This window comes from Macaca nemestrina, chromosome 5 (genome assembly GCF_043159975.1).
Source record: "Macaca nemestrina isolate mMacNem1 chromosome 5, mMacNem.hap1, whole genome shotgun sequence".
Taxonomy (NCBI): Eukaryota; Metazoa; Chordata; class Mammalia; order Primates; family Cercopithecidae; genus Macaca; species Macaca nemestrina.
The window spans coordinates 71,000,295-71,024,421 of NC_092129.1; the positions used below are offsets into that span (position 1 = coordinate 71,000,295).

General features: G+C 38.5%; 1 protein-coding gene across 16 annotated transcripts in view; it reads left to right on the plus strand.

Annotated features, from left to right (window-relative positions):
- LOC105489041 (estrogen receptor 1) overlaps positions 1-24,127 on the plus strand; it is a 432,743-nt gene that overhangs the window by 205,565 nt on the left and 203,051 nt on the right. For all 16 annotated transcript variants that reach the window (XM_011753634.3, XM_011753633.3, XM_071095960.1 and 13 more), the window contains one exon: positions 12,541-12,657. In XM_011753634.3, the coding sequence (XP_011751936.1) occupies positions 12,541-12,657 (117 nt within the window). The remainder of the gene's footprint in view (positions 1-12,540; positions 12,658-24,127) is intronic.

Sequence of the window (24,127 nt, forward strand, 5' to 3'; positions counted from 1 at the left end):
TGCAGTCTTTGCCCCTTCCTCCTTCCTGCCTCTAATCCTCACCAGTGTCTATTGTTTCTGTCTTTATGTCCATATGTACTAAATGTTTAGCTCCCACTTATAATTGAGAACACGTGGTATTTGGTTTTCTGTTTCTATGCTAGTTTGCTTAGATAGACCTCCAACTGCATCCTCGTTGCTGCAAATGACATGATTGCATTCTTTTTTTTTATGGCTGTGTAGTATTCCATGGTGTAGATGTACCATATATTCTTTTTTTTTTTTTTTTTTTTTTTTTGAGATGGATTCTCGCTCTGTCGCCCAGGCTGGAGTGCGGTGGCGTGATCTCGGCTCACTACAGGCTCTGCCTCCCACGTTCCCGCCATTCTCCTGCCTCAGCCTCCCAAGTAGCTGGGACTACAGGCACCTGCCACAATGCCCGGCTAATTTTTTGTACTTTTAGTAGAGATGGGGTTTCACCGTGTTAGCCAGGATGGTCTCGAGCTCCTGACCTCGTGATCCACCCGCCTCGGCCTCCCAAAGTGCTGGGATTACAGGTGTGAGCCACCATGCCCGGCCCATATATTCTTTATCTAGGATAACTGATGGGCAATCGGGTTGATTCCATGACTTTGTTATTTTGAGTAGTGCTCTGATGACCATATGGGTGCAGGTGTCTTTTCAATAGAACAATTTATTTTCATTACTCTTACCAGGATACTTGGGAGGAACTTCTCCTAGGAAGTTAATTTGGGGGGGCTCCTGAAGATGAGTGAAACCCCTTATTAAGCACTTAGAGGGTCAAAAGTGTACAAGGGAACGCTCAGGTGTGACAGCTTGAGAGACATGTATATTCCACCCCCTACCAGAGCTTAGTGAACTATCTTTTCTATTTTCTCCCAAAGCACCAAAATGGCCCAGAATTGGAAGATGGAGAATGGACTTTTTTACGAGTCTGGGAAGCCAGGGCAGTAAGCACAATCCTGTTCAGGGTTTCTGAGTTTTACCCTCTTGCTCTGATTGCGAGACCATTTTCCTCTTCCTTGCTTCTTCAGCTTAGGACAAGAACAGTTTTGAAATTGTTTCTACTACTTTGGACACCAGAGTTTAGATTTCAAATAAGTGCAAGTGGGAGGAAAGCTTGGATAATTCTCTGGAAATAATTGAACAGAATGAATGAGAGGGGTCTACAGGTGAGCTGAATGCTGCATGGCATTGAAGTAATCACACCAATCGTCACAATTCTCTCCTCTTTGATGGTTATCTATTGTCCCAGAGGGAACAATTTCAGAAAGTCCTTTCCTGGGCCGTAGAATAGCACTTGCTGATTTGTTGAGCCCTGAGAAGCATTACTGAAGGCGGTTCACTGTCCCTGAGGTATTACAATAAGATGGTGGTCACTGATTTCATTATGTTTTCCTTTATTGCAGCTGTTGGTTTGATCCTTTGCCAGGTGCTTAAAACAATTGTGGTTTTGCAGATGGTAAGTTAGAGGCTGGACGGAAAAAGGGATCATGTCACTGCCCTGGCCAAAATTTCAACAGACTGGGGTCTAGTGAGGGCAAATAGATAGAGGCTTTCCTCTTCACTTTGTATTACTTAGAAAAAGAAACTTTCCAGGACAATTTTCTTTCTAGAATTTTCTTTTTAAAAATATTTTTTTCTTTGAAAATTTACTTAGATGCAAATAATATATTTTTGTTCCTCTTAAATAATAAAAGTAAGATGTCTCTGGAAGGTGGTGGTTGTCACTGACAAGATTAACTAGAATTAACTAGCTGTAAAAATATAATTTGGGATGCATTATTAAAGCATGCCGTTTTTATTTGCATGCCATTGTGTACAGATGTGGTTGTGAAATAGTTCAAATCATGGCACATTGAATGTCCTCACTGGATTTTTAGGAATGTGTTCACTGAGACAGCCAAATCCTATTTCATTTTCTTTGGCTCATTGCATCGGCTGTAAATTGGAGATATTCGCTTTAATATGTGAGTCACAATTTATTTCCAAACATAATACTGCAGTTGTTCTGTCACAGAATATAAATTTCTTATTTATTTCCTTAATACTTTGCTTTCTACTTTTTCTTTTTTTTCTTTATTTTATTCTGGAGTATTGGAAAGGTTTTCCAGAAAGATTTGCATATGTCATAATTTACGGATGAATACTTTTTATGTGGTTACTCTTCCATATTTTGGGAGATATAGCTGTGGAAGTGTTAGGAATCATGGGTTCTGGAAATAGTTTTATTACTGCTTCTGAAATGCCCTCCCAATGATACCATATAGTAATTCCATCAGGGAATAATAGTTTTATTATAGTTTAAAATATAACAATATTTAGGTGTTCTTGTTCAGTCATCATCAAGTTCTTTTTATCTCACCAACCCTACCATGGTACTCCTGAAAGATGTCAATGAGGCAGACCTGGATTTAATCATGGCTTTGCCACCTGCTAGCCAAGAGAACTTGAACAAGTGAGTCAACCTCTTGGAGTCTCAGTTTCTGCTTCTGTGACATGGGAACTGGGGTAATCTAACACATTGCTTGTGATGATTAGATGAGGCAAAATGCTGAGTTCATCTAGCCCAGCGCCCAGTTCATGGGAAGCACATGGGGTCTGCTACTACCCAGTCCTTGGCCCAGTGCATGTTGCACAGAAGGGAATCTGAACAGGCCAACTTTCTTCCTGTTCTTGACCCACCCCATGTAGATGCTTCCTACACCCTCTTCCCCCTCCCCCTCCCCCTCCCCCTCCCTCCTTCTCCTTCTCCTTCTTCTTCCTTCTTCCTTCTTCCTTCTTCTTCCTTCTTCCTTCTTCCTTCTTCCTTCTTCCTTCTTCCTTCTTTCTTCTTTCTTCTTTCTTCTTTCTTCTTTCTTCTTTCTTCTTTCTTCTTTCTTCTTTCTTCTTTCTTCTTTCTTCTTTCTTCTTTCTTCTTTCTTCTTTCTTCTTTCTTCTTTCTTCTTTCTTCTTCTTCTTCTTCTTCTTCTTCTTCTTCTTCTTCTTCCTCCTCCTCCTCCTCCTCCTCCTCCTCGACAGGGTCTCACTCTGTCCCCCAGGCTGAAGTGCAGTGGCACAACCGCAGCTCAGGGCAACCTTAACCTCCGAGGCTCAAGTGATCCTCCCACCTCAGCCTCCCGAGTAACTGGGATGACAGGCTCACACTACCACGCCTGGCTAATTAAAAAACTTTTGTAGAGCTGGGGTCTTACTATGTTGCCCTGTCTGCTCTCAAACTGCTGGACTCAAGTGATCCCCTCGCTTCAACCTCCCAAAGTGCTGGGATGATAGGCCTCCGCACCCAGCCTTCAACTCCATTTTAAAAAATTGTGGTAAACTATAAAATTCATCCATGTAACCAGAAACCACTTGTACCCCAAAAGCTATTGAAATTTAAAAATATATATATTGAAAATAAAAATAAAATTGTGATAAGATATAAGTAATATGAAATTTACTATTTTAATCATTTTTAAGTGTATGGTTCAGTGGCATTAAGTACATTCACATTTTTGTGCAACCAGAACTTTTCATCCTCCCAAACTGAAGCTCTGTACTTATTTTTTATTTTATTTTATTTTTTGAGACGGAGTTTCACTCTTGTCTCCCAGCCTGGAGTGCAGTGGTGCGATCTCGGCTCACTGCAACCTCATCTTCTGTGTTCAAGAGATTCTCCTGCCTCAGCCTCCCAAGTAGCTGAGATTACAGGTGCCCGCCACCACACCCAGCCAAGTTTTTGTATTTTTAGTAGAGATGGGGTTTTGCTGTGTTCGGCAGACTGATCTCTAACTCCTGACATCAGGTGATCCACCTGCCTACACCTCCCAAAGTGCTGAGATTACAGGCGTGAGCCACTGTGCCCAGCCAGCTCTGTGCTCATTAAACAATGACTCCAAGTTCCCCTTCCCCACACCTCCTGGTAACCCTTCTTCTACTTTCTGTCTCTGTGAGTTTAACTATTCTAGGTATGTCATATAAGTGCGCCTAGGTGATATTTGTCCTTTCGTGTCTGGCTTATTTCACTTAGCATAATGTCTTCATGATTCATTCATGTTGTAGCGTGTGTCAGTTTCCTTCCTTTTTAAGGCTGAATAATCATCCACTGTATGGATAGACCACACTTTGTTTATCCATTTGTCTGTCGATGGACATTTGGATGATTTCCACCCTGTGGGTATACTGGGTAATGTTGCTGTGAACATGGGTGTAAAAATATCTATTTGAATTTCTGTTTTCAATTATTTTGGATCTACACCCCAAAGCGGAATTGTTGGAGGTGGTATCGCTTCCACTTGTTGCAAGTGGAACATGGTCTCCCACTTTATTTTGACACAACTTCCAAGCTTCAGAACTGTATTTGCAGTAGCCTGCTGGGCGGTTGCTTTGAGTTTATGATGGAAATCTCGTATCAATAGGTTTTAAATTGTTCCATACGACTTATTGCCACCTCTGTCCCAATTCAGATCTTTTTTTTTGATTAATGGTATGAACAATTTTCAAAACATCCTGGCACAAACTATTAGGATATTTGACTTTCTCCTCCTCCTCCCTTTAGCAGTAACTATTTGGCAAAGCTGTTGAAAACTTCTTCATGTCTTCTCTCTGCCTCTTCTATTTTACTACTCAAAGATGATTAGTAGGTGTTTTGGTATGATTTTTTTTCCTTGGCATAACTGTGAATAGTTTTACTCCTTCATGTTTTATGACAATCATACATTCCCACTTTCATGTAAAAACATTTTGAATTCTTTCTATAACAAATTCCTTGCCAGTCTTCCTTTCCTTTTTGCTAGTGAGTTCCAACGATATCATTGTTTGAACCTGTTTTCTAATTCTATGCTGCGATTCCCATAACCCCTCTTTGCTTTGGTTACAGTAGATAATGTGGGTGGCCCTACCAAGGCAAAGTATCACTCAAGAGTCAAGGGTTGGGGTAGATACAGATACTAGGTACTGCAGGAAGTCAATATCTTTCTCAGAGTGTAAGGCAGGAAAAGACTTCTGTTTCTCTGTATCATCGTGGCTGGGGAGTTGGACTGTGCATTTCATCCTTGTCATATTAAGTCAAAGCGTATTGCCCAAATGATTTAATATTAGCGTGGTCTTAGTAAGTATTTGTCTCGTAGATATGTTAAATAGAAGACAGTAACATTGGGTTGGCTGTGTCAGTTCCTCACTTTTTCTTTCTTATACATGAGCTTCCTAGGAAGCAGAACGCTTGGTGGTCAGACAGTTGCAGAGATTCCTTGCATGATTGCAATCTGGAAAGCAGATACTATTCTTGAGTGAAGAGCTTGCCCTTTGGAGAAGCTGGGTTTTCCATATATGAAGGTTGTTAGAATGCGTAAGAGTTCAGCTTCTGGAATAAAAGGCGACCTTGGTTCAAAACCCACTGCCACCTGCTTGCTGTCTGGCTTGGATCAGGCTTTTAAACTTTGATTATAATTTTGCATCTGTATAATAGGATTAATATAATTCCTCCCTCATAAAGTTGCTAGGGGGTTAAATGAAACAATCAATGTATAACACACTTCCTGGCATGTGATGTTCAGTATCTAGAAGACTCAGTTTCCTTGGTAGAGAGAATGTTTGGCCAGACAAGCCTATGGAATTACCCCCGGATAGGAAGTGAGCACAAGTGTGAAATGAACAAGCCAGAGCAGGAACAGCTCCTACAAGTGCCTACTCAGGCCTGGGCAGTTGCTGGTTTATATAACAGTGCTTTGAAAATTCATGTGCAGATTCTTACTATTTTCCCAAATGTTACAGCTCAAAACTATGTTCTCTGTACCTCAACACTGAAAGGATAATATAGTCTTTCACTGATAAAACTAAAATATCATAGGTTTTCCTTTGGCCAAATATGTATAGAAACTTGTGATTTCACATCAGATTTAAAGCTGTATTTAACACTCTGTGAAAACATATTGATGCTTACAAGTAGAAAGGAATTCAGATTTTGACATCTTATTTGTCAGCTTAAACTATTTATACTTCCTGGATGCTTCAAAATGTGATAAATCATCGTTAATTTTATGTAAATATTTGATGAGTGCCTTTAATAAGGAGACTGTAAAGGTAGCCAAGCTTTACATATGTTAGCTAAATTTATGGGGCAATCGGGTATAAAAAATAGGACTTTGAAAATAAAATATTATTTTGTTGGACTCCTCCAATGAGGCTTGTTGACAGGATTAGCTAAAACTGGCTCTTATTTGATGTGTGAGTGCTTAAACATTGGAGAGTTCATTTTTCTTTTAGAATTCATTTTCATTTCTGAGCCTTAAAATATGAACAGTTAGCTAAATGCTATTATATGTTGATAAGAAATGCTAAGTGTTTATTCCTTAATGAGACAACACGTTTTCCCAGTTTACATAACTTGACTTTTAATCTAACCTTATGAAAGTCTCCTTGACTTTAATTTTTTTTTTCAGAGTACTGTGTATCTCTTTAGGGAATGCACTTATTTAAAAAATTATAAAGCAAGAATAGATGTGTTGTGTTTTGAAGTTTTCTAGTCACAAATTAAATCCCTAGATGTGTTGTAAGTTTGTGGAGCGCTTTGAAATGCATCAATTCAAGATGGAAATAGCGGGAAAGGACCATTCAAGTATGATTTCTGACTCCATAAAGTTAGGAAGTTATGATAAAGGAGAAATAACTACACCACATACTTATGGCATAGAATTGCCTTATTGGGACAATGGATCTTCAAATTTGTAGGCTATGATGGAAGCAAATATTTTTAGTATCTTATTCAATTGTGAAGCCAGGAGAGGAGTACTCTGAACTTCAGCTTCTCATAAAATGAGTCAGTTACAGGACAGTTTATGTAGTTTATATGTAAGAAACCCTTTGATCAAGATATGCTTTTTCTTCAGTCTTGTTAATAATTCATTTATAAGGATTTTTATTTCTAGGAAAATAATACCATAGACCTACTTTATTTAAAGCTAAAGCGTTTCCTGGTGATGATGGTGAATGGGGAGATGATTCAAGGAAACTGCTAATCTTGTAGAGTTTAGTAAAATCTTGGAATAGAAATTTTAAAAAGTTAAAACACACTATGAAAACAAATCATTATTAGTAAAACGAACCATATTAAAATATCTACATAACCAACATATTATAGTGGGGAAAATAGCATTTTAATTCAGAAGAACATTTCTATATAGAACAAGCTTTGGAATAATTAGAATATATTGATTTTTCTTTGGGGCAATCATGAAATACACTCATATTAGGAAAGCGGCAAGGCCTCAAAATGGAAAGAGTAGGATAATTCATGGGCAATGCATGGCTTCATGGATCCCTTCCTGGCCCTCTTCATCTATGAATATCTGTTTTATGTGCATGTCTGCCGCCCCCCCCCACCCCCCAGTGCTGAAGAGCAGACTGCCCCTGCTTAGAACCAAGCCTTGTTCTTGTGGATTTGAGTTTTGGGGTCCTGAGGTAGAATGGCCATCATATTGTTCAGGGTCCTCACCTTCCCACTCATTACTTCCTTTGTAGAACCCTAATCGTTCCTCTCAAGAGGCCCGTGCTCCACAGATGAAGTTGGGGGTAAGGGGAGCTTTAGCATCTCAGTTTTGTTCAGATATTGGATACTTGTTGAGCTCCGCTATGTGTGTGAGAATGCACTGGGCTCAGGATCAATAGCAATAAACGAGACAGATATGGTCCGTCCCTTGCCATGCCTAGACGTAGTAGGAGTCAGCTGGGCTAAGAGGAGAAAAAGTGTGTTTCCACAAGGAAGAAGAGCATGTGCAAAGTCCTGGGGGTGAGAAGCATGGCATGTGTCAACAGAAAGACATGGCTGGAACTTGGATGGGAGTTAGAGTGGGGGAGAGAAGGAAAGGAAAAACATTAAGAGCTTTGCAAACTGTGTGAAGACATTGCATTTAGATTTCATTTTTAGAGCTTGGAGGAGCCTCAGAACATTGAGGCAGGATAGTGGCCGGATGGCATATGATTTTAGGAAAATCGCTGTGGCCACACTGTGGGGAAGGATTGGTGGGGGAAGGCTGGAGGCAGAGGGTCCCACAGTGGGCTGTAGTAACCATCTGGGCTGGAGAAGGTAGGGACTATGGTGATGCCCGAGGCAAAATTGGTTTTGCTTTGAAAAATCACCAGAAAATATTTGTTTTGATCTGTGTGCCTGTGGTGGGAGGTGGGGAGGGAGGGTCAAGTGAGGAAGAAGGTCGAATCTAGAATAATGCCCATGTTTCAGGCTTCACGTGCAGACATTTCTTGGTTCAGCTGGGAAGTGAGTAGGAACACACTGGCAAGGAAAGAAGAGAGTCATCCATTCTGTCTGGGGCACATCCATCTTGACGAGTGTGAGAGAGTCAAGTCCTGATGGACGGGGGCAGGTGGACATTCAGAAGCTCAGGAAAGAGATTTGGTCTGAAGTGACCGCCAGAAAATACTGAGGGAATAGTGGTGAAAAAAGAGAGACCTGCAATATTATATTGGCTTTCTCTCAGGCAACTGCTTGGCCTGTCTTCATATTCCTTTTGAATCTCTGCATATGTATGGGCCATTATTTATTTTCATAATTAACAAATATAGACTTTCTATGTAATGACAACAAAGCTAAACCAGCTGCTACCAAAGGAGGGAAAATAAGAAGAGAAGGAAAAAGAAAAAGAAAAAGGGAAGCTTGGGGAAAAGCTGAATGTGGGTCTTTCTGTTGCTGCAGGGCCTGGGGTGGGCCTGGTGATTCCTACTGAGAGGCATTTTCTCTTCTTGTTCCTGTCTTTCTGGTTCCATCTCATTCACCACCTGTCACCTCCACTTCCTACCAGTCAAACCTTAGATTCCTCCAGAGGCTTTTTATTTTTATCTTTTGGCGGGCAAGGAAATAGTGCTGATTATTTTTCCAAACCTTCACCTGAACATCATGGCTTTGGGCCTTTGGGCTTGGTTCATCTGGGCCTGCACAGAAGGACTTTGGGGCCAATCTGGTCACGTACATCAAGTCCTGTGTTTTCAGTTAAAAAAAAAAAAAAATCACACTGCTGTTTCACTAAGACAATTGGTGTGAGTTGTTTTTTAGAAAATCAACTCTACTTCAGTAAGATTTTCTCATGCATTATCTTGAGAAGACCAGATAATAAAATTTAAAAAGAATTTCTTCTTAATGCAACTTAAATCAATTGCTTTAATAACACATATTGACCAAGTTATACTTGTTAAAGAAAAGAAAAGAAACTACTTTGTTGTTTTTCTTCTTCTGACATGAGCTGAAGACTTAGAAATAGTTGTTAATGGTGTTTGTTTAAGAAGAATTTGTTTTAATTGCATATATCAAATATGTATTTATTAAATTTTTCTTTTTGCCAGTTTATCAATTCTAGCTTTGTCACAAAAGGTTTGCAATATGAACATGATTCTGTTGTACATCTATTTCCATTTTTGTTAAGAGATGAATTCAATTATAAAAATCTAGTATATTTTATGCATTAAACATGTTAGTTCAGGAATTTCACTTGGTTCTACAAAGAAACCTATCTACTGTGGATGGCCAATCCAAACATGAGACTCAGCCAACTGGCCTCTGACCCAATTCAGTTCTCCTATCTTCTTCTGGCTTACAAAGTAACTGACTCTGGGGAGACAGTGAGTCAAAGTAATATTTGGTTTGAATGGTTATTGACTATTTTCCTCTGAAACTTAATGTATACTAATTTATTTTTTATTTTATTCTTTTTTTTTTTTTTTTTTTGAGAGATAGGGTCTCGCTCTGTTGTCTATGCTGGAGTGTAGTGGTGCAATCACAGCTCACTGCAGCCTTGACCTCCTGGGCTCAAGCGATCTCCTGTCTCAGCCTCCCGAGTAGCTAGGACTACAGGCATGTGCCATCATGCCAGGCTAATATTTAATTTAATTTTTTTTTTTTTTTTGTAGAGACAAGATATTGTTATGTTGCCCAAGCTGGTCTAAAACTCTTGGTCTCAAGCTGTCCTCCCACCTCAGCTTCCTGAAGTACTGGAATTATAGGCATGAGCTGCCACACCTGGCCATATACTCATTTTTTTAAAAAACTGAAATATATCAGCATATACTGCATAAATACCACAGGAGACTAAACACTGAAAGTTTCTTTAGGGTATCAGAAGAATACTCTTTTTGCTTGCAGTTAGCATCTGCACAGATAAGTTTTGTTTCTGGTTCTATTACTTCTTCAGTTTGACCCTATTAATAAGGACAATTCTAAAAATAACAACGATGTCTGGATATCTGAGTCAGTGTGTGGTCTTTTACTGAAGTTACGGTTTATAACTCTCTGACTAGTTTGCTGGTTTCTGTTATGCAATAGAAGAGTGCAAATGTTAATTTGATCTGAAGCCCGTTTATACAGTGACTTTTATAATGTATATTTAAAGATGGAAAGCCAAGTTTTATGAGAGCAGCATTTCTGGTCAAGTCCTCACTCCACCCTCTTCTAATTGGGCCTGACCCTTTAGTTGAATAAAGAACAAAGAGCTCTGTAGTTAAAACATTTCACTGCCTGTTGCATCTTGCCCTTAGTAAATGGAAAAAATAGAGACTTAAGCAGAGAATCTGAATTAGAGTGTGAAATATATATTCAAATTTGGGGTGGGAGAATGAGAAACATGTTTTACCATAGTAGACATAACTTCCTTAGTCTAAATTCAGGACATTTCCCCAAGATATGTAAGAATTTACACTTATGCAAACAGACTTTATAAAAACATGCCAATATTTATTAGTTTGTGAATTTTAATATTCTGCTCCCTATAAATCAGATTTCTTTTGAGGGATAAAGGGATGGAGGTGACTTCTAAATCTTAGAGCAGAAACTTCCTGTGGGCAGCTGGATATATATACCAGGAGCTCAGAGAAGAAGGTTGGGTTGGAAGCATACATTCTGAGTGATCTGCATTTGGTGATGATGGAAGCCATGGACATGCACTAGATTCTCTTGTGGGAGAATATGGAGTAGTAAGAGAAGAAGAAGACCTAAGACTGAGCCCTGAGCAGCTCTGGCTTAATGGTGGATGGAGGAAATTGAATCTGTAGACAAGACCTGGAGGCTGCAGCCTGGAGGCAGAAGCAACTGGGGTGTTTAGGATTATGGAAGCCTAGGGAAAAAGCCTCTTTCAAGGGGGAAGGGGAGGTATCAACATTGTAGGCTGCTTCAGATAGGTTATGTAGGATGTGGACCGAAAAATATCTATAAAATTTGGCAACAGGATTCATTGATAATCTTAGGGAAGTTGCTTTTTTGGGGCAACTAAGGTGGAAAACAGATTGGCGTGGGTTGACCCCACAAGAGAGGTGAAGAAAAGGAGATTTCATGTGCAGACATTTCTGAGTTCAGCTAGGAACGAGGGGCAAGATAGAAGATGGAAGTTAGAGAGCATGTGGGGCAAGGGTGACTGTTTTACAGGACAGTCTTGCATGTGATCAAAGCCAATGAGTAAGGAGCATTTGAGGGAGAGAGAGTCAATCAACAAGAGAGAAAACAAAGAAGGTTAATCATAAAATAACAGTAACAACAACAAACATCTTTTGAGTGTTTTCCATATCCAGAGAATGATGGTAAACTCCTGACCTGCATTCTCACGTTCAATTCTTAGAATCTTTGGATGTGGTGGATTCCATGATTGTCTCTAGGTTAGTGAGGAGGAAAGAGAGACTTAGAAACATAAGGTAGCTTGCTCAGAGTTCTCCAGGCAGTCAGTGATGGACTAACTTACGAACTGAAGGACTGAACTTTGTCACCACGCAGCCCACCAAGCCGGCTTGAATTTGGGTATTCTGTGCTGCATGTGACTACCGACTTAATTAAATTATATTTTAAGAAGGGCTACTTTGAAACTCGCTCTCTGAAAATTCTATTTCTAATATCTCTACCCTGACAACGATTTTGGTAAGCAGCCTTGATCAAACCAAACCAAACCAAACCAAACCCAAAAAACCTTATCTGCTGAGAAAATATAACCATATAAAATATGGTGCTACAAAATACAGACTGTGTGAACTAAAGGTGACTTGCCCAAAGGACTCCTGAAGCAATTAGCTGCTGTAGAAATTAAGTCCACGAGAGGATATTTTTTTTTTTTTTTTTTTTGAGACAGGAGTCTCACTCTGTTGCCTAGGCTGGAGTGTAGTGGCGCAATTTGGCTCACTGCAACCTCCGCCTCCTGAGTTCAAGCGATTCTCCTGCCCCAGCTTCCTGAGTAGCTGGGATTATAGGCGCGCACCACCACACCCAGATAATTTTTGTATTTTTAGTAGAGACAGGAGTTTCACCATGTTGGTCAGGCTGGTCTCGAACTCCTGACCTCGTGATCCACCCACCTCGGCCTCCCAAAGTGCTGGGATTACAGGCTTGAGCCAGCGTGCCTGGCCCATGAGGGGTTTTGTTTGCACTTCAAGAAGGACAGAAAAAGGCAGGCAGGCTGAGGAGCCCCATAGTAAGGCTGAGGAATTGATAGGGAAACAGCCTCCCAAAGGTTTCCCTGTGGATTCTGACTGGCTAAGTTTCCTGAAATAATATTAATTCTGTCCTCTTGCTTTTAACAGGACATAACGACTATATGTGTCCAGCCACCAACCAGTGCACCATTGATAAGAACAGGAGGAAGAGCTGCCAGGCCTGCCGGCTCCGCAAATGCTACGAAGTGGGAATGATGAAAGGTGGTAGGTACATCTCTCCCAGGGGCCCTTGGGGACAGCCCTGGCCACTGCCCAATGCTGGCTCTTCCCATTCGAATACAACCATGATAATTTTGTGTTTTTTTTCTTTTAATTTTTTTTTCTGTTCTTATTTTTTCTTTGCAACAAAAGTATTTTCATAACCCATTTGATTTTAAAAAGGTGGAAGTGTCTGGAACTGGAAATTCTAACATGGCATTTTGTGGTTTGGATTTTCAATGTAAATAATTATATTTTAAATCAAAGGTGTGTGGGAGGCAGTGATGGAAGGAAATGAAGAGTGCTTAGTGAATTATTCCAGAAATATTTTTCAGTTACTGTTTATATTGCAAATGCTAGAAAATGATATCTGAGGATAAACTTTCCCCAAATTGAGACTTGTAAATGTGAAAGCTAACTAACTAATTTATAGCCTTCTAGTCTCTTATCATCCCTTAAGGAATGTGAATTTCAATCAAAAGGCAGTTTTCTCCTTCAGAACCTGAGTCAACCAGCCATTTTCTTAACCTCAGTGTCTAGCATGGTGCTGGCATAGTTGATTACTGAGCACTACACTAACGAGTACCAAAGCACGCAGGGTTTGTGACTATGGGCTTGTGTCTTTGTTGCTGTGTGTGTGTGTGTGTGTGTGTGTGTGTGTGTGTGTGTGTGTGTGGTTTTCTGTCTTCTCATGTATCCCGTCCTCCAGTTTTCTCATACAGGAATCTGGAAACTGAATCCCAGTTCTGGGAATATTAGGAGCCCCATAAATGTGGTTGCCTGATCGACCTCATTGTATTCTTGGGAGTCTCATCTTGAGGAATATTGCTTCTAGTCTTCGATAGCCTTCAGTGTAGTGGAAGAGAACACGTAGAAAATGTGTAATTAAAATAAAGTCACAAGGCTGAGTTGGGCAAATCACCTGAGGTCAGGAGTTAGAGACCAGCCTGGCCAACATGGCGAAACCCCATTTCTACTGAAAATACAAAAATTAGCTGGGTATGGTGACGAGCGCCAGTAGGCCCAGCTACTCCGGAGGCAGAGGCAGGAGAATCGCTTGAACCTGGGAGATGGAGGTTGCAGTGAACCAAGATGGTGCCACTGCACTCCAGCCTGGATGATAGAGTGAGACTCTGTCTCAATAAATAAATAAATAAATAAATAAATAAATAAATAAATAAAGCCAGCCATGGATTCATTTAGTGTTTCAGAAGGATACTGAGGGGAGGGCAGGGCTGATGATGGTGCTACCTGCTGATTATAACAGGGAAAAGCCCATTTCTTTTCTGAAGGAGGTGAAGCTTGGGGTGATTTAAGGAGAACAAAATTTCAATGAAAAGGAATAGTGATTTTGCAAGTAGTGGGCAGCTAACCTTTAAATCATTCTTACTGGGACGCAGGAGGAAGGAGAGGAAAGACCAAGAATGGAGATTATGATGAAGGCAAGCTTGATGGTTAACAAGCTTACAGTGACAGGTTTCTTAGTCCCGGGCTCATAAACAAGCCGGACAGGCTGAGGTTTGGAATGCAGCATTTGGAATAAATTCTCTGGTGAAGAGATGCGATGTTGAATTTGCAGATTCTGTGAGCTGTGACTGACTATACATCTTGAACATCTGAAAAAGCAGCTTTAATTCAAAGGCTAATTAATTCCAAGAATTTAACAGGTACATTCAGAAAATGATACTTGAGTCATAAATGGATTAAATATTTAAGGAATTCATCTTTCTTTGTACTGTTGGAGAATTAGTCAGGCTTAATTAAACTCACAAAATGCTTCTTAAGGTAACTTGATAAGTGACAGGAATATAACAGCTGCATAAGAAAAGCTTAATTTGAAACAGTGTAGTCAAAGTTTAATATTCTTCTTTGGCGATTATAGGTAGGTTAAGCACAGGCTCTTACATACATTCTCCTGGAAAGCTGAAATAATCAAGTTGTGAATATGTCCAAAACAATTTTTAAAATGTGAGGGTACCCACGCATTGACCCCACTTCATAAAACCAATTCTGTTTTTATTGTAATTAATATCCAGATATGGTTTGGCTACATGAATATAAATTATGCCTTCTCATTTTTAATCTAACAAAAATTCGAATATGCAAAGACATAATAAAAGTCTCCCCACTGTTTTCACCTAGAAATCTAGATAATTTGACTGCACACGACAGACTGTGGATAGATCCATACACACTCGCACATGTATATTGATGACTGTAAATATATATATCCGTATTAGTTTTCTAGGGCTGCCATAATGAAATACCACAGGCTGGGTGGCTTAAACAACGGAAATTAATTTTCTCCCAATTCTGGAAGCTGGACATACAAAATCAAAGTGCTGGAATATTTGGTTTCTAGTAAGCCCCCTCTTTTTTTTTTTTTTGAGAGACGGAGTCTTGCTCTGTTGTCCAGGATGGAGTGCAGTGGTGCAATCTCGGCTCACTGAAACCTCTGCCTCCCAGGTTCAGGCGATTCTCCTGCCTCAGCTTCCCAAGTAGCTGGGACTACAGGTGCATGCCACCATACCCAACTAATTTTTGTATTTTTTTGTAGAGATGGAGTTTCACTATATGTTGGCCAGGCTGGTCTTGAACTCCTGACCTCTGGTGATCCGCCCGCCTTGGCCTCCCAAAGTGCTGGGATTACAGGCGTGAGCCACCAGGCCTGGCTTGTGAGGCCTCTCTTCTAGGCTTGTGGCTAGCTGTCTTCTCCCTGTGTCCTCACATGGCCTTTCCTCTGTGTCCAAGCACTCTTGGCATCTCTTCCTCTTCTCATATGCCCTGTTGGATTAGGGGTCCACCCTTATGACCTCATTTAACCTTAGTTACTTCCAAAAAGGCCCTATTTCCAAATATCGTCATACCAGGGGCTAGGGCTTCAACATACAAGTTTTTTGGGGACACAGTTCATAACAGGCTGCCCTCCCAAAATACCATAGACTGGGTGGCTTAAGTAACAGAAGTCAATTGCCTCACAGCTTTGGAGGCTGAAGTCTGAGACCAAGGTGCTGGCAGGTTTGGGTTTTTCCTGAGGCCTCTCTCCTTGGCTTGCAGATGGCTGCCTTCTCTCTGTGTCCCCACACGGCCTTTTCTCCGTGCGTCCACAGCTTCTTCCTCTTCTTACAAAGACACCAGTCATATCCGATTAGGACCCCACACACAAGACCTCATTGAATCTTAATTACCTCACTTAAGGTACAATATCCAAATACAACAGTCACATTCTGAGGCCCGGGGGGTAAGGTTTCAACATATGTGGAAATATCCCATAGGGATTACTCAGCGATTGTTCAGTATTTCTCTACCTGTAATGAAAACATGTATCTTTCTGGCAGTTTTTATATGTACATTAGTTTTAAGTGAAGCTTTAAATTCATAAAATTATAGCCCGTGAGAACATCTTATTTTAATGAGATGTATAAAGTGCTTGCCATAAAGCAATATATAATATATTGTATTTTCTACTACATGGAATACCACACATGGCCACAGGATACCTTCTATAACAACAACTTGAAAAATCCCGTTGAATAAAGACTTAATTTACAACTGGAAGTACAATGATAACTAACTATAAAATGTGCAGTCACATGGCAAAGACCAGCTGTGATGGAATAAATCTTTACAACGTGTTTTCAACCATTAGGATTCACAACAATCCACTTTAACTGGGCTGGTTACCAATTAGGATACTGAAACTCTAACTATGAAACAAAAAGTTTAGTTTCAGTTAAAAGAGAACCACAGACCTACTCCCTACTTTTATAGCAAGGCTGAAAAAATTTACTGAAGATCTATCGTAAAGATTCAAAAGAGTGCATGATTTATCTCCATGAAGTAACAATTTTAATCTGTTACAATACTTATTGCCTCTGAAAATCCCAGCATCATTATTAGATTTGGTTCGAATCTTGGTAGTTCTATAAGATGCAGGATTTGAATTGCACTTTCGGGAATGTGCTTTTCTATCCTAGTACGTGTGCTGGTTTCTCTGCATTGCTTTTTCCTCTTCATTTGTCTCCTTCCCCTTGAACTTTAGATTGTAGATTACATGTCTCTTCTTCAGGAAGGCCTACACAGTTCCCTGACAGTTCCTGAGGCTCGAAGTTCAAAATGAAGATGCTGGAAAATTCATGTTCTAGCTTTAATGGCAAACAGCTCTTCTCTTAGCTCTCATCACCATTATTATTAGTCGTTCAATGTCTGTCTTTATATACGGTCCATAAACTCCACGATGGCAGGGGGGTCTCTGTGTCTCGTTTACTGATCTCACATGAAATCAGTCATAAGGCAGATGTTCAAGAAGTATCTTTTTTTGCACTAATTAATAAATTGATTAAATTCATTTAAATAGTTATTTGTGTAGGGCTTCTTATATGCAAACCCTTGGGAATAAAGCAAATATGAATAAGATTCTAGTCCCTTCCCTCAATGTCCTCACAGTATAAAGAGAACATTTGCATGGGAAGTGGCAAATAAAAATCTCAACAGCAAGTGGAGACAGGGTTGCAAGATGTCAAATATTGAATGATCAGAATAGGAGTCTAGAGCTTTAACCAGCCACTCCCAGGTTTAGTCCAACTCAGAATATTACTCAGACATCTGACATCCAGGACATATACTATTACTCAAGAATTTGGCCTTCTTGCTGAGTTTGGTAGAAAGAGGAACTCTTCCCAAGATAAATCTGTTCAAATGCTGGCTCCTCCTCAAACTTGCTAAGCAACCTTGTTAGTTACTTTTATGAGCTTCACTGATTTCGAATATGAAATGGAGAGAAATAAATTCTACTGTCCAAGCATGGTGGTTTACGCCTGTAATCCCAGCACTTTGGGAGGCCAAGGTGGGTGGATCACCTGAGGTCAGGAGTTCAAGACCAGTCTGGTCAACAAAGTGAAATCTCGTCTCTACAAAATTAGCCAGGTGTGATGGCAGGCACCTATAATCCCAGCTACTCAGGAGGATGAGGCAGGAGAATCACTTGAACACGGGAGGCAGAGGTTGCAGTGAGCCAAGATTGCACCACTGCACTCCAGCCTGGGCAACAAAGCGAGACTCTGTCTCAAAAATAAATAAATAAATAAATAAATAAATAAGTAAATAAATTTTACTTAATGAGTTTGTCATGAAGATGACAAATCGTAACATGGGAATATATAAATCTAAAGAGCCACACAAGTGTTAGTTATTACATATCTTTTTTTTGTCTTAAAATAATTACTATCTTAGTTGAAAATTTCATCATATACGAGCACTGCTGGGTTTTTTTTCAGCTGAAAGAAAGAGAATGGCAATCTCATCACTTCTACAAGATAAAAGTTTCTAATTTCTTTGTGGAGAATAAAAACTTGGCTTAAACACCTAAGCTTTTTTTTGTTTTCTGATCTCATATGCTGAATATAGCTGAATGAAGAATGCGATGTGTTATTTATCTTTTTATGATGCGAGAGATTTACACAAATTTGTGAAAGGTTTTTTCTTACCATAGACTCAGAGGTGTGTTTGAGGCAAGGTTTTCATTGTGCAGTGAGGAAATTGGGACATGGAAATTAATTGATGTGCAGGACTCTTGCACTGACCATTCTGGTTGTGTTTCCTTATAACACATTAAGAAGAAATTTGAGATAAAGTAGTAATTGTCAACTAGTCTTTATTTATTTTAATAACAAATGTTTCAGTGTAATTTTTAGAAATATTCCAAAATAACAAATAAATCCAAAAATTAATGGGATAATTTTAAAGTGAGAAAATAACATACTACTAATATAGATAGGGAAATATACATGTGTCCAGAATGATTCAGAAGCCCAAAGAAATACCGGAAAATAAAATATTTTCTTGTTGCTTGGATTTAATATTTATCACCATGAGTTATTGTCATTTGCTTTGTTGATGGATAAACTTCCAGCCTGGTGACTGTGTTTGGAATCCTCTTTAATCCTACATTGGCTATCCTTCATCAAAAGTAAACAATTGGCTGGCTGTGGTGGCTCACACCTGTAATCACAGCATTTTGGGAGGCCGAGGCAAGTGGATCACCTGAGGTCAGGAGTTTGAGACCAGCCTGAACAACATGGCAGAACCTTGTCTCTACTAAGAATAAAAAATTAGTTGGGTGTAGCGGCGCCCACCTGTAATCCCAGCTATTTGGGAGCCTGAGGCAGGAGAACTGCTTGAACCCAGGAGATAGAGGTTGCCACTGCATTCCAGCTTGGGTGACAGAGCGAGACTCCATCTAAAATAAAAATAAAAATAAAAGAGTATACAACCAATTATTAATGTATATGATGATAGAATCAAATTAATAAGTTAAAAATGTAGATGTGAATTACTTTCTTTGGATTGCCCAATAATTGTGGAAGATTTGTAGCTGCATGTGAATCTAGGTTTCCTCAAAAGGTAGGTTGGGGTGCTCGTATTTAGGATCGAATTTAAGAAAAATGTTAAAGAAAAGCTAACTGCTCTTTACCAAAGAGAGACTGGTTGTTTTAAGCAGCAATCTATATATTTATGATATTGAAAATATTATTTTATTAATTCATATCATAGATATTTATTCAAAAGTTCCCATATTGTAATTTTTATTTGCAAAGAAATATACTGAATCAAGTAAGTGAATTACATGTGGACCTTAAAGACTAATGAATCCAGTGTTTCACAATATTTTAAAGCAATCAAGCTCTTATTTCCACAAGCAGAAGCAGATAGTCATCTATGAAACAGATAAAAGTTGATTTGGCATACCCTCTCTTTATTCAGTATGATGTTCATGAGAAACCTTCTTAGAACCCTAGGGCTCCAAGGAACACAGTTGGCAAGCCACTGATCTAATCTAACTCCTTCATCCTCTAGGTAAGAAAATCAAGGTCCTCTGTTACCTATTAGGGATGAAGGCAGGTCAGCCTCTGTGACTGTCAGTTCAGGTGGAGGAAGCATGAGTGTAGGCAGCACAATGATCCCTGTAATGACCATGTTCTTCTTATGTTTTTTTTTTTTTTTTTTCCTAGTAGTTTTTACAGTTTCAGGTCTAACATTTAAGTCTTTCATCCAGGTTGAGTTGATTTTTGTATATGGAATGAGGTAAGTGTCTAATTTCATTCTTCGGTGTGCAGATATCCAGTTTCTCTAGAAACATGTATCAAAGAGAGTATCCTTTTTCCATTGTGTGCTTTTAGCAACTTTGTCAAAAATTGATTGACTCTAAATGAAAGAATTTATTTCTGGGTTCTCTATTCTGTTTCATTGGTCAATACGTCTGTTTCTATGTCAGTGCCATGCTGTTTTAATTACTATAGCTTTGTAGTATATTTTGAGTCCGGTAGTATTATGCCTTTACCTTTCTTCTTCTTGCTCCAGATTGCTTTGGTTATTCAGGGTTTTTTTGTGGTTCCATACAATTTTTTTGATTGTTTTTCCACTTCTGTAAAAAATGTCATTGCAATTTTGATAGGCATTGCATTGAATCTGTAGATTGATTTGGGTCATATGGACATTTTCAACAATATTAATTCTTCCAGTCTATGCATGGTATATCTTTCCATTTATTTGTGTCTTCTTCAGTTTCTTTTATTGATGTCTATAGCTTTCAGCATACACTTGTTTTACTTCCTTGGTTAAATTTATTCCCAAATATTTTGTTTTATTTTTATAGCTATTACAAATGGGATTTCTTTTTTTGGATAATTTGTGAAACACTACTGATTTCTGTATGTTGATTTTCTCTTCTGAAACTTTACTGAATTTGTTTATTAGTTCTAACAGTTTTTTGTGTGAAGTCTTTGGGGCTTTCTATATGTAAGATCATGTCATCAGCAAACAGGGGTAATTTAACTTCTTCTTTTTCAATTGGCATGCCTTTATTTTTTTTCTTGCATAATTGCTCTGGCAGGAGTTCTCAGTACTACGTTGAATAGAAGTGGTGAGAGTGGGCATCCTTGTCTTGTTATTGATCTTAGGGGAAGACTTTTCAAATTTTCACCATTGAGTATGATGTTAGCTGTAGGCTTGTCATATATGATCTTTATTGTGTTGAGGTACATTCCTTCTATATTTAATTTGTTGAGAGTTTTTGGTATGAAAGGATTTTGAATTGTGTCAAATGCGTTTTTTTCCCTCTATTGAGATGACTATATGGTTTTCGTTCTTCATTCTGTTAATGTGTGTACTACATTTATAGATTTGCATATGTTGAACCATCGTTGCATCCCTGGGTAAATCCCACTTGATCATGGTGAATGATTCTTTTATGTGTCGTGACAATCAATTTTGCTAGTATTTTGTTGTGGATTTTTGCATCTATATTCATCAGGGATATTGGCATGAGATTTAATTTTCTTGTAATACTCTTGTCTGGCTTTAGTATCATAGTGATGCTGGCCTTGTAAAATAGGTTTGGAAGTATTTCCTCCTCTCCAATTTTTGGGAAGAGTTTGAGGATTGGTATTAGTTCCTTAAATGTTTGGCAGAGTTCAGCAATAAAGTCCTTTAGGTCCTGGGCTTTTCTTCCATGGGGGACTTTTTATTACTGATTCAGTCTTCTTTCTACTTATCAGTCTGGTCAGACTTTCTATTTCTTCATGATTCAGACTTGCTAGGTTTATGTGTCTGAGACTTTATCCATTTATTCTAGATTATCCAAGTTGTTGGTATGTAATTCATCCTAGTACTCATAATTTTTTTGCATTTCTGTGCTATCAGTTGTAATGTCTCCTCTTTGATTTCAGATTCAGTTTATTTGTGTCTTCTTGCTTTTTTTCTTAGTCTAGTTAAAGGTTAATCAATTTTGTTTATCTTTTTAAAAAACCAATTCATAGTTTCATTGATTTTTTTTGTTTTGTTTTTCTAGTCTCCATTTCATTTATTTTTCCTCTGATCTTTATTATTTTCTTCCTTCTACTAACTTGGGGTTTTGTTTTTATTTTTCTAGTTATTTGAGGTATAACATTAGGTTGTTTGAGATCTTCTTCTTTGATGCAGACATTTATTGCTATAAACTTCCCTCTTGAAAGTACTCTTGCTGCATCCCACAAATTTTGGTATGTTGTGTGTCCATTTTCATTTGTTTCAAGATATTTTTCAACTTTCCTTTTTATTTCTGCTTTGACCCACTTGTTGGTTCTGAGTATGTTGTTTTATTTTCACATATTTGTGAATTTTCCACAATTATTCTTGTTGATTTATAGTTTCACATTATTTATGGTTGGAAAAAATACTTGACATGATTTCAATGTTCTTAAATTTGTTAAGACTTATTTTGTGTCCTAACATATGAGCTATACTGTTTTTTTTGTTTTGTTTTTTGTTTTTCATTTTTTTGGGACAGGGTTTCGCTGTGTTGCCCAGGCTGGAGTGCCGTGGCTCAATCTTGATTCATTGCAACCTCCACCTCCTGGGTTCAAGCTATTCTTATGCCTCAGCCTCCTGAGTAGCTGGGAATACAGGAGCACATCACCATGCCTGGCTAACTTTTTGTATTTTTTAGTGGAGACAGGGTTTCACCATGTTGGTCAGGCTGGTCTCCAACTCCTGACCTCAATGATTCACCCACCTTCACCTCCCAAAGTGCTGGGATTACAGATGTGAACCATCGCACCCAGCCATGATCTATACTGTTTTACCTAACACTCAATGGATAATGTTCCATGTGTATTTGAGAAGAATGTGTGTTCTATTGTTGTTGGATGAAATATTCTGTATATATCTGTTAAGCCCATCTGTGCTAAAGTATAGTTTAAGTTTGAACTTTCATTTTTATTGATTTTCTGTCTGAATAATCTGTCCATTGCTGAAAGTGTGGTATTGAGTTTCCCCAATATTATTGTATTACAGTCTATCTTCCCTTTCATATCAATTAATATTTGCTTCATTCATTTAGGTGCTCCGATGTTGGGTGCATATATATGTTCAACTGTTATATCCTCTTAATGAATTGACCCTCTTTTCATTATTTAATGGCCTTCTTTGTCTTATTTTATAGTTTGTGACTTAAAGCCTGTTTTATCCGATATAAATATAGCTGCCTCTGCTTTCCTTTGGCTTCTATTTGCATAGAATGTCTTTTTTGGTCCGTTCACCTTCATTCTCTGTGTTTTCTTAACCATGCATTGAATCTCTTCTAGACATCATATAACAGGGTGTTGTATTTTTAAATCCATTTACTCACTGTATCTCTTTCTTCCTATCTTGCTGTCTTCCTTTGTGATTAGGTGATTTCCTATAGTGGTATGCTTTGAATTCTTACTTTCTGCCTTTTGTATATTTGCTACAGGATTTTGCTTCGTGATTGCCATAAGGCTTACATAATAGATCTTATAGTTATACCAGGCTATGTTCAACTGTTTACAACATAACTTTGATTAATTTTTTAATACTCAATTTATTTGATTGCTTATTAAGAGATCATTTTGATTTCTATTGGAAGAAAAATGAGGAATCTTTGTGTACCTTTTCAGGAATGACCAAAGGTACATCTTTGTGTACCTTTTCAGGAATGACTCAGCTCACCTTGAATGTTAGAAGAAATGCTGGCGGTGATTCAAGGCCAGGAAAAAAATTTCAGAAAGGGTTTATCTTGTTCCTATAATTTTCTTTTGCAAAAATAAATGATTCTTGATGTGATGTAAGGACTTTTTCCATAGATAGAACCTATATAATGCAGAACTTTGGGGGCAGTAATTCCATGAAAGAATTGCTACTTTAAAATTCTGTAAGTCCCTAGGACTTTCCATATGCTTTTTTGTTTTTTTGTTTCCATGGCTGCGATCAGGCTAATGAGTAGTTTTTAGAGCTGAAACGAACTTTTAGAGATCATCTAGTGGACCTTTTTGTTTTTCAGATGAGTTGTTCTTGTCCAAATCACTAAGCTAAGTTAAGTGCTCAGACAGGAAATCAAGTCTCCTTCAGTGCTCCTTTCATTGTTACGCGTCTGCCTGGCTGACCTGTTGGTAACACACAGTGTCATCAGAGATAGACACATGCATAAGTAAGATATTAATATCCCATAAACCAAAACTGTGACTTAGGAAATATTATGGTGGGCACGGGCTTTTACTCCTCTTCAACAAAAACATCTATCAATGAATTCGGCTTAGTTGCACAACAGAAGTACCAAAACAAATTTTTATGGATGGTGTCACAGATACTTTAAAAAGACCTACTTAAGATTTAATTACCTAATATTATTTAATATTTAATATAATCTAAAAGGGGCATTTTTATCTTTCAGCCAAGGTTTTCATTGTTTTTAGATAATTCTATTTTTTAATGTCTGATTTTGTTTTAAAATGACTATTCTGGTATATAAAAACATCATTTTGTGAAATAGGAGTCCCAGCTAAGGGTCAAGTATGCAATTAAGCTTGACTCTACCTACTACCTAGGAACCTTGGGCAAATCACATGATTTTTCTTCCCTCAGTTTTTACTTCTGAAAAATGCCAGCTAAAGTATCTTTCAAATCTTAAATTTTATGTTTT